The 11,356-nt window shown below is 50.1% G+C and overlaps 2 protein-coding genes across 2 annotated transcripts; both read right to left on the reverse strand.

Annotated features, from left to right (window-relative positions):
* Positions 1–228: 228 nt before the first annotated feature.
* Positions 229–1,657, reverse strand: LOC123076680 (uncharacterized). Its single transcript, XM_044498804.1, has one exon. The coding sequence runs from the start codon at positions 1,471–1,473 to the stop codon at positions 229–231; it is 1,245 nt and encodes a 414-aa protein (XP_044354739.1). The 5' UTR covers positions 1,474–1,657.
* Positions 1,658–5,735: 4,078 nt separating this feature from the next.
* LOC123075934 (uncharacterized) lies at positions 5,736–7,658 on the reverse strand. The gene is made up of 2 exons (XM_044498432.1): positions 6,491–7,658; positions 5,736–6,359 (listed from the first exon to the last, which is right to left on the reverse strand). Exons 1-2 carry the CDS (start codon positions 6,836–6,838, stop codon positions 6,261–6,263), a joined length of 447 nt encoding a protein of 148 aa, XP_044354367.1. The 5' UTR covers positions 6,839–7,658; the 3' UTR covers positions 5,736–6,260.
* Between the last annotated feature and the right edge of the window lie 3,698 nt (positions 7,659–11,356).

Genomic DNA, 11,356 nt, shown 5'->3' on the forward strand with positions numbered 1-11,356 from the left:
AAAAAAAATTGCCTTTCTTCTTTTTATATGTTTTGTCACTTGACTAAGACTTGGATTGAGATCAAGCCACACCCTTTTTATAAACATATTACAAACACAGATGCTCATATACGCGCATGTACACCTCACCCTTATAAACATACACACACATCCTACACCTATGAGCACTTTCAAAAGACTAAGCCAACAAATCTTGAGATTGACAAAGTCACCCACCAACACCCTAAATCAAGGGCAAAGTGTTTTGATGTGAATCATGTTATTACTTCTTGGAGTAGTAACTACAACCTGATGAATTGGAGCAATGGTGGGCTGGGGTATGAGCCACGTGCACATTTCCTCGTCCCATCCTTGGGGTAGCCACTCGATGAAGTCTGTCATGTTGTCGATGAGGTTGTACTTAAACACACCCCACCGCTCATGGGGCTGGCGGTGGCCCTGGTCATCGCAGTACAAGAAGTAGGCGAACCCGCCGCTCACGCCAAGCTGCGACGCGTCCATGGTGAAACTGTTGGGCCACCCGAGGAAAAACAAGCGATCCTTCAAGCTCTTGGCATCCTTCCTCGCCCACTGTATTTCCTTCGACCCCTCGCTAACCTTCTCAAGCACATGCATGGACATCCACAGTGCGCGAACCAGGCCGCAGACACCCTTTCCATCGTCGTCCTGGTACGGGTAATCCATCTTGATGTGCACCGATGCCCAGAGAAGCTCGCCGCGAGACTCGAGCACATAGGTGTACTCGCAGAAATAGCCGTCACACTTGCGCGGCGTCCAGAGTGGCGTGGGGACCAGCACATCATCCTTGTTCGTTGCTGCTGTGGATGGTGTCATCATCACGAGCCAGAGGTTGTTGTACATTGTCACAATGATCTTGCCGGCATGATACATGGCATAGAACTCGCCGTAGCAGGGCGTTTCCAGAGTCCTCTGGACAAACGTCCACTCATCGTTGCCAGGATGCAGGAGCGACGCGCTGAACTCGATCGTGTAGAGGTCGCTACTGTTGCATTTGCCATATTTGCTGTATAAAAGGAGGGTACCGTCATTGTGGATGATGCCACCAGGGTTCTTCCCCAACCGTTCGATGTGTGGGGAGAGAGGCAGGTGGGCGACGGCCCCTCCGGCGACAGATTCGTGAAGGGTTGGGCCCAAGGGAGAATCGGTGAAATAGCGGATGTTGGTGTTGCCGGCGCTTGTCACCCCGTTCGTCATGGTGGCAGATACTGGCGGCGGCACGTGGTAGCTTATGCCCGAGAAGACGCATCTAATCTTGAGAGAGTCGTCACCAGGCTTGCTAGGCGCGAGGAGCCATGGCAGGAACTGATAATCAGTCGTTGTCGGCTCGTGTGAGCCGCGCCATGGCTTGCAGACCGCGTGGAAGCGGACGAAGTCGGCGGTGTCGTGCAGGCGGCAAGAGATCTCGCGGAGCAGTTCCGGCGGGAGGCCCATTGACCACGACGTCCCATGCATGATGGCAAGTCCGTCGGAGATGGAGGTGGATGTTTGGCCTCGTGGTCGTGGAGAGAGATTAACTACGCGATTTGCACGATGAAAGTGGACTACCTTCCGACGTGCACGATCAAGCAAGAGATGGCTGGGACTGGGATATGTACGTAGACACCACGGCGACACGCTTGATTAATCCATCGATATACTACTAGTGTGCCTCGTTATCTTTATTGCGTTGATTGATTGATCTCACTGGATTTATTACAGGGCAAAGCAGGGCAAATATAAAACCTAGACGGTGATTAATTTGTCTACTACTCGGATAGGACACAATACGTGATGGAACCGAGCACAAGACGTGCTTAATTCTAGGGAAGCATCTAAATCGGCCGACCTGGTGTCCGTCGTCTGTGTTAAAGATATATTTGGGATACATGTATTTGGTAATCTAGAATTTGTAATATGTCTCCTATCTTATCTTCAGGAATGGCGTCTTGCCTTTCAAGTCTTGTACTCGATCTATGCTCGCCATCAAGGCTCAATAATACATTCATCATATTCCACAACAATCCATCTCTCTCCTTTCTAATATGATATCAGCCGTACCTCGATCCTAAACCCTACTCGCTGCCGCTTCCGCCTTGCGCACCGCCCCCGGGGCGGTCGGCCTCCATGACCGCCGCCGGAGGCCGTGCGTCCAGTACCTAGGGTTTGTCCGCCGGTCGTGTTGGCCGGCTGCCCTAGAGAGTCTTTTTCCGAGCTCTTGCTCCGGATTTTTCTCTCTCCCACCGGTCACCTTGATCGACGTTTTTCTTTTTAGTTTTCCGATCTAAGCTTGATCGGTTTGCGGCGCCTGCTGCCGCCATCGAACCCCGTCGCGCGCCTCTACTCCAACACCGTCGCGACCTGCTGGCCTCTCTTCCGACCCCGCGGCCACGCGCACCGAGGCGGCCCGTCAGGGCCAGCCGTCGTCCGCACATCGGCCTGTCACCGCCCTGCTCTGACCGGACCCCCGCATCATCCCGACCCGGCGGCCTTGCGTGATGCGGCGGACTATCACAGCCGCCGTTCGCGCACCGGCCTGCCCGTCGATCCACGCCGTCCATCGCCACCCGCCTCCGCTGCGTCTTCACGGAAGGCCCTATGGTGTGCCTCGCTGGCATCGTCCCCGACTGCGTCGGGCCGGCTGCGTCAAGCTCATCGGCTGCCTCGAGCTCGGGCGCCACTGCTCCGTTGTCGCTCGGGCCTCGCTCCCCGGGCGCCGGCGCTGTTTTGGCAGCCCAGTTGCTGATGCGCTCGTCTGCACGTCGTCCGACACCGTCCGTCGTCGTCAGCTTCATCTCGGACTCCGCCGCCAACCTACCTCCACCGAGCGGCGCCCCGACATCATGCGCGATCGGCTTGATCACCCGCTCACATCCGCGATTCGCCCCATCAATGCCACGTGACCGACCTGGCCGGTCGGTTCCGCGCGCCTCCGCAGGTCCCGTGAAGACCGTCCCGAGTACAACGCATCTCTCCACTGCGTCGCCCCGTCGGGCCGCAGCGCCGTCACCCCATGGTTCTCCGCGCGGCTGCATCGACTCGCATGTAGCCACTGCGTCGCCCCTTCGGGCCGTTGTGCCGCGATACGCGGTCCCCGCTGAATCAAACGCCACGAATCTAATGGGACCCTCGACGGCAGGACGGGATGCTGGGAGTGGCAGGCCGAGATGCTGCAACCCCCGGCGTTGAAGAGTGTGAACTGCCATCAACGACGTGCAACCGAGCAGTGGCGATGCTGGGAGCGGTAAGCAGAGATGCTACAACCCGGCGGCAACTACTTTTGTTCTTCCCCGTGTGTCTATCGCTTCAGGCTTCCCGTGATAGTGTTGCCCGGTTTGGACTTGAACATCTCATGGCACGGCATGGTTTGAAAGTTTATATCACGGGAAGACTGCCATGACTATTTATCTCGCTTACTGGAAGCTAGAAGTTTTTTTTTGAGAATCACCACACCTTCTCTTTACTTGCATAATGTTTTGGGGTATAAACAAGTAATTGCCGGCTGGGACGGCCACCCCAAAGACGACGCAACTTTTACTAAATTGTGAGCCTCTACATTTGCATTTCTACTCTCATATGATAATAAGCACTAGCGAACATCCTCTGCTTGGTGAAAAACTCCTTGACAATGGTGCCATAGCTGAACAGATTTACTTTTATGTTTCGCATCACCTCCCATGCAGTCTATCGTGACCTGAACATGTGATAAGTTGAGACTCCCAGACGCCTCCTTGACAATGGTGCCATAGCTACCCGCAAAAAAACAAGACAATGGTGCCATAGCTGCACAGATTTACTTCTTGTATGTTTCGCATCACCTCCCATGCAGTCCGTCGTTACCTGAACATATGATAAGTTGAGACCCCCATAAGAGGACAGTGAAGAGGAGCTGCTCCCCCCCCCCACCCACCCACTCCCCAAGGCGCCGCAAGCTGCCATCAAGACAGTTGACTCCAGCAGATTGTGCCTGCAACACGAGGCAGATTCAGGAGGGGGTTGGCAGGAGGTGCTGCCGCGGCTCCCATGCCATCCCCGCTTGGCTCAAAGGTAGATGCTGCAGATGTCTCGTTCCTGGCCATCGCGCCGCTGATTGCAGAGATCTGTTTCGATGCTCCCACTGCCTCGAGAATGGTCATCGGTCATGTGGGTGTCGTAATGCTTGGCATCCGCTCAGCTTACTGTCAAAATCTGCCATGCCGATGCTACCCGTCCATCATCAAGCTTCAGCTCCACATCAGGCCCATTCCGAGGTGATTCGGTGTGATTCTTGGGCGTCTATTGTTGCTGCTCCCACAGGCTCGCCAACCAGTAATTTGGCCATGCAGTATGGTCTTGCTGCACAAGTCAAGCTGGTGCACTCTAAACTACAAGATTTGGCTTCATTTTAACTGAAGGAGGTGGTCCAGCCTCTGCGTGATGTGGCTGAAGGACTGTTGTCTGCCTTGGTTTGAGACCTTTCTGGAGCATGCTCGAATACACATGTGCGGGTATTTGGATAAAAAAAATCCAACCGGGCTCTCACCCCTTTCCATTAATCAGCTAATGGAAATATTCAGTACAAGTCTCCTAAAATCGACCATCGACAACTAAAAACATAGGAGGCAGGAAATGGGAGAAGTGAGTTGGGACATTAACAGGAAACCCACTGCAGATGCTTGATGTCGAAACATCTGCTATGGAGCGGAAACCTTAACACCATCGACCAGCAAACAAGTAGCCACAACGAAAGACGACAAGTTACCAAAAGCACCAAACTCTCGGCGGGCATCAAACTTCAGAGAGGAAAATGAAACACCCAACACTAGTGAAATCAACACGAGGAAACCACCACGAGTCTTCCCCGAGCAGCAATACAATTGGCTAGGGATGAACAAAATGAACCGCATTCTTCACACCAGCCTGGAAGTCGGACTCTACCATCCAACTTCATCAACCCTGCCCAGTACATCATAAATAAATATGCTGTGAAAACAGCTTCCAAAAGAGAATGCACCATTCTATTTCTACTCTATGGGATCTTACGGAGCCTGTACATGGATGACATGGTGTGTTTCTCAAATGTGATTTTGTTCCGAGTGCACCAATGCCCCAGCAGATTGCAGCCACAATCATCATATAGTACACTTTTGTCTCCAGGGAGGATACAATAAAGCCAAGATAAACTTTGCCAAAGAAATCTAGGACTACATGAAGCACCTAGAGCCAAACCAAAAAACCCGAGACAGAACGAGCAAAAGAACAAGTAAAGAAAAGATGATTAGTGGTTTCTACTTCTCGACAAAAACAGCAAGTAGGATTCCCTAACCAATGGCAGTTGTGCATGTTATCATGAGTAAGGACATCATTTTGGAATAGCCTCCACATGAAGATCCTAATCTTCAGAGAAATGTTGGCTTTCCAAATCGATATGTTACTCCGGCCTGACAAATCTTTTCCTAACCATTCATACACAGATTTAACAGTAAATACCCCTTTACTCATCAGGGCCCGAGTAACCCATTCAAGAGATCATTTAGCGACACTCTATTAGCCTCAACACAATCCTAGACCAGCTATCAGCCAAATGCCCAAATAGTCTACGACGAAAGGACGCCACACAACCATTAGCCACCAAGTCAGCAACAAATGTCAAACATGACCGGGAATTCATTCTTTAAAGGATGATACAACATCCAGGGATCATGCCATTGTCTGGTAAGCCCATCATTATTGATAATAATTTTTATAATTGCCTTCCAACAAGGGGAATCATTGAGACAAGGATGAACCGTGGCAACAATACGACGCTTCAAATTCCTGGTACGAACAATTTGTTGCCACAAGCCATTACTAGTCTTGAATTTCCACCACCACTTCACAGGTATTCGGATAAATGTATGCATATGCGTGGGTATTCAAATACGTGTACACGTTCCTACCTTCCGTCCGGTCATTCCACGAAATGAAATTCACTAAAACCAACGGTGTGAGTTACCCTGAAAAACGATCGTTGTTGCCTCTTCCGCTGTCGCCGCCCCTCCTTGACAAAGCTAATTTCAAGATCGCAACCATCCAAAACCAGGCCACTGAGATCATCTAGAGCATCATCAGGATGGGCATGGGAAGTCGACATGGTAACGTGGCCGATACATTGGGAGCGCTTGGTCTTCTTGTAGCGAATCACCTCAGCGCTGGACACTTCGCCATGGTTGTTGAAGAAGAGTTGCAACTGAGAGCTAGTCACTGTGAGAGGTAGGTTGCGCACCAACAACTTAAAACAAGGCTCAATAATGTCTCTCGATGTTAATGATGCATGTTGGGCTCGTAATCTGCTGCTTTTGCTGCATCTTATCATGAGTCTCGAGAGACCTTTTAGTAATTTCCTGATAGAGCAAGATCAATGTTAATCAGTCATCACAAATACTTTGAATCGATTGTATCAGACTTATTTGACGATGAAACTAACAAAATTATTATGTTCAAAATAAATCTGGCATGTTTTGCAAGTGTTTACCTGAATTTGAGCCATGGCAGGCTGTGGGATGAGCCAAGTGCACTTCTCTTCATACCATCCTTGGGGTAGCCGCTCAATGAGCTTGACCTTGTTTTCAATGAGGTTGTATCTGAACACGCCATATTGGTCGATTGGCATAGCATAACCATTACGTGGAAAGGCCTTACCGTTGGGGTAGACAAAGTAGGCGCAACCTCCATGGCCACCGAGCAGGGAGGTGTCGATCGCAAAGGTGTTGGGCGACCCCAGGAACAGCACACGTTCGGCCAAGCTACCACCGTCCTTTTTCATCCACCGTGTCTTTTCCGTTGTTGCTGACGCCTCCCCATCTAGCTTGTATACCTCCATGAAGACCCCGCCATAATCATAGTATTTCTTGAACTGGACGGTGACCCACAGAAGCTCACCACGGGACTCAAGGATGTAGCTGTACTGCTCGGAGGAGTAGCGTTCGCGCTCCCCCTACTTTGGTAGTTAACAGCAGGTCGCCAGCGTCTAGCGTGATGACGTGCCAGAGGCTACCGTTGACAGTTACCAGGATCGTACACGACGCAGTGTTCTCCGGACGTGCCGGCTTTCCAGAGGGTCCTCTCCACTATCGTCCACTTTGTGTCGCCAGGACGCAGGAGCGCCGCCTTGAACTCGGCTCTGACGCTGCACAGGGTACTGACAAATTCGGTGGAGATGCCCTAGAGAAGAGTGGTACCATCGCCATAGACAGCGCCTCTCCTCCTGGCCGTCGACGCCGCATGCATGCGGCAAGAGAGGCAGGTGGTTGACGGCTCCGGTGAGGGGGTCGTGGAGGCTAGGGAGGAGATGTTCGACGGGGAGGTACCGGATGGCAGCTACGTCGGCAGTAGACAGCCAGATCCTCCTCCCGGCTCCGGAAATAGAAGGCTGGGCGCGGTAACTGGACTTGGCGAACACGCACCTGAACCTGAGCGGGACCGAGTCTTTCTCCGGCGCGGCAAGGAGCCACGGCGGAGACGATTGGATCGGAGTCGACGTGTCGCGCCACGGCTTGCAGACGGCGTGGAAGCGGAAGAAGTCGGCAGCGTCGGGGAGGCGGCCGGAGATGTCGCGGAGCGCGTCAGATGGGAGGTCCGGCCACCTGGACTGCTCCATGGCCGCGGGATCGAGCGAGAGTTGGAGATTGATGGATCGAGGAGCAGATGCAGTTGAGACGGGCGTGCGTACGTTTCTTGCGGATCAGCCGCTAGGCCGGGTCATATGTACCAGTCCAGTTAACGCTAGGTACCGGCAGATCACTAGCCGTTCACTAGCCGTTCGTCGAGTGTATTTCAGACAGATATGTAGATACTGTGCCAGGGTCGCATTCAGTTAATGGCCCGTGTGCGGAAAATATCCTATCCCCATCCGCATTCTTCTTCCTTCATGGTCATTCACCGGCGACCTTCTCTAGTTCTTTGATTTAAACCATGGCATCTCAGAAATTCTCAAAATCCACCAACATTTTATTGCTTCACTAGATCTGCCTTAAAGATGATTGTTCAGCGGAAGAAATCTCTCCTGCCTTTCGGTCAAAAAGAGTGGAAATCTGAGATAATTGGTCCTTATTGCCAAAGGTATGATTTTGTTCTCTAATTTTGTGTATTCTTCTTTCTGGATTCGCCATGCGATATGTTGATTTGCACAAATCCAACCTTGGATTCGATTGAAATCCAGTTTTCAGAAGAACAAAAAGTGCTCTTATTATAGTATATTCTTACCCCAAGCTAAACACTTGGTAGTCCGGACCCAATTTATCTTACAAGCGTGATATATCAATTTACTAGCCATAGTCATCGATTTTCAGGCTAAAATTATCCTGTATATGTGTAACAGATGCTTTGGTTGTGAAATATATGTCACATACCGAAATGAACTATGTAATGTTTTTTCTGCTGCATGTTAAATGAACCATGTAGTCTTTTATTGATAAGTATTATACCACTCAACTTTCATTTAATTAATCTTGATTTGGGTTGTACATAATAAGATTCTACTACGTGGAAAATAATGTTCGCGCCTGTTGAATGATTTCTCGAGGGTATTTCATCAAGGAAGCGGGCAATTGTGCGTTAATGCTACGTGCCGACAGATCACTACCCGTTAGCTGGGTTGTCAAGATGCGTGTGTTTGATTTCTATATGACGAGTACTACGTGCCGGTTGACCGGCCCAAATTTGGGCGGGACACCGCGGAGCCGCCGGATTTCAGCGATAACAATCGTTGGATTTGGCGCCCCCGTTTGGCCACCTCCCCTTGCACAGGATTGACTCTGCCTCCGCCTCGGCCTCCCCAAGCATCCTCCGACCTCCCTTCGCCTCCGCCTGTGTTTGTTTTTTCATCAGTGTTGCAGGATATGCAGGCACACCTGGGTGCTTGCATGGACACAACTTTTTTTCTCTCTAGTGAGAGCAATATGAGCGCCCAATCAACATCTACGGGATTATAAAAGGAGAAGATTATTTCTTAAGAGGACTCTATTGACTTTTCAGTTCTTTTAGAGATTGTTAATATAGATGGAGTACAAAAGCTAGAAAGCCCAAAGCTTGACAACGCTCGCTGTAAGCCTTAAAAGGTCAGTGCACGTGGGCTGGGTGTACAGATGCTAGGTCAAATTAATGATCCAGTATAGTAGTATATAATGTGGCAACCAGAGCCGGTCGAGTAACCAGCTGAACCCATCTGCTAGTTCCCCGATCACGCCGCCATGCGCTGGAGCAGGTGGTCTGATCTGCCGCCGGATCCGGCCCGCGAGATCTCCGGCCGCCTGCACGACGCCACCGACCTCGTCCACTTCCACGCCGTGTGCAGGCCATGGCGCGGGTCATGGTCCCCAGCGGCGGCGGCGACAACGACGACAGCCCGATTCGTGCCGTGGCTCCTTGCGGCGGTGAAACAAGCGGAAGACTCGACCCGCTTCGAGATGAGATGCGTACTCTCCAACTCCATCTACCGCTCGCAGCCGCTGCAGTCCGAGCCCTGGGGAAATTGGGTGACCAGCCCCAACGGCACCGCCCTCCGGTGCCTCACCATCCAACACCTCCGCCCTAGCCTCCATGACCTTCTCACCGGAGCGATCACACATAGAGACATTACATATGGAAATTGTGGCGTGCTCAGGTGCAACCTCATCGACGGTAAGACCGAGCTTGTACAACGGCTGCCTCGATGTTGGGACCACAAGATGTGCACATGGTTCAACCCTGAGTCCGTCATTACTCCTCCTCAGGTACCTAACCACCTATACACTACTAAACACAACACAAATTTCTCTAAGTTGGATTTCTCTCTTAATAAAATCTCCTACGTACAATTATTCATCTATTGCCACGTCAAGCTTATACACCGCAAAAAGAGTTTACCCCAGAACACTGCATAAGCCAACTCAAATTTGCACTGGTAGAAAATGGGCCTTTAGTCCCGGTTCGCAAAGGTCTTTAGTCCCGGCTGTGCAACCGGGACTAAATATGCGCGACTAAAGAACCCCCCCCCCCTTAGTCGCGCCTCTTACGAACCGGGACTAAAGGTCCGTCCACGTGGGCGCCAGGGGTCCGTCGGGGCGGAGGACCTTTAGTCCCGGTTCTCGTGGCTAACCGGGACTAAAGGCCCGTCCACGTGGGCGCCAGGGGTCCGTCGGGGCGGAGGACCTTTAGTCCCGGTTCTCGTGGCTAACCGGGACTAAAGGCCTCCTCCGCAGGTTTAGGGTTTTAACCCCCCTAAACCTGGTTTCTTTTTAATTTTTAGTGTTTTATTTCTTTTATATTTTATTTTGTGTTTTATTTTAATTTTGATGAAGTTTCAGTACACATATTCTACGCTACTATATACATGCATATGAAATTTCAAACAAGAAGAATTCAAGAGGAATATATAATATATATTCAATCTCGGGTGACCATATACAACTTCGAACAAGTTTCCATACACAATTAGGATGGATGACCATATACAACTTCGAACAAGTTTCAATCTCGGGTATGCATATAAATTTCTTCGTCCTCGGTATAGTGTTCTCCTTTAGGATTGATGACTTCCCTCATGAAAAATGCTGCTAATTCATCTTGAATTGGTCGGAAGCGAGCTTCTGGACTAAGCCTCCTCCGCAAGTTATCCGTCGCCTTCCGCACGCTATCCGATGCCTTCCGCTCAGAGGTGTGTCTCCGGATGTTCTCACAAACATAGTATCCACATAGATTGATCCCCGGTGGCTGTTTATCCACATTAACTAACCTTCTAAAATCTAGCTCATGTTTGAATTCACCGACAATTTCTTCTGAGAACCGTCTCCAAACCCTACAGGGCAAAGAAAATTAAATGAACAAGGGAGTTATTAGTTACTTGATATTAGAAAATGAACGAAAGAGACCGATCGATATAGAGCTCAAATGATTGAAAATAATTACTTTTGCAGCATTTTTCTCATGTCGGCCCAACGCTTTGGATCTGAATCCATAGAGTCCATGATTAGAACTCTGGAGGTGTGAAGTTCAATATTTAGCAGAATCCAGTGGAACCTGCGGACACGTTACATGCACAGTCATGCATAACTCATCGATTAGACATACCATGCATGGAGTAAACAAAAGAGAATGGGCACAAGAGAGAAACACTCACCCAAAATGGTAAGGAAATAGAATATGACTTTTGAGTTGATGCTTTCTAAGAAACTTGTACAAGTCTTTCTCCACGTCTTCGGGGTGATTTTGTAACACATGTCCATTAACGATATGTGGGTCAACGAACCCAACATCATGAACGTTTCTTATTTTGCATTCCCAAATCTTCAATCTGCATAATAGCGTACGCAACAATATAGTTAGGACAATATATATATATATATATATATATATATATATA

The sequence above is a fragment of the Triticum aestivum genome, chromosome 3D, assembly GCF_018294505.1.
Source record: "Triticum aestivum cultivar Chinese Spring chromosome 3D, IWGSC CS RefSeq v2.1, whole genome shotgun sequence".
Taxonomy (NCBI): Eukaryota; Viridiplantae; Streptophyta; class Magnoliopsida; order Poales; family Poaceae; genus Triticum; species Triticum aestivum.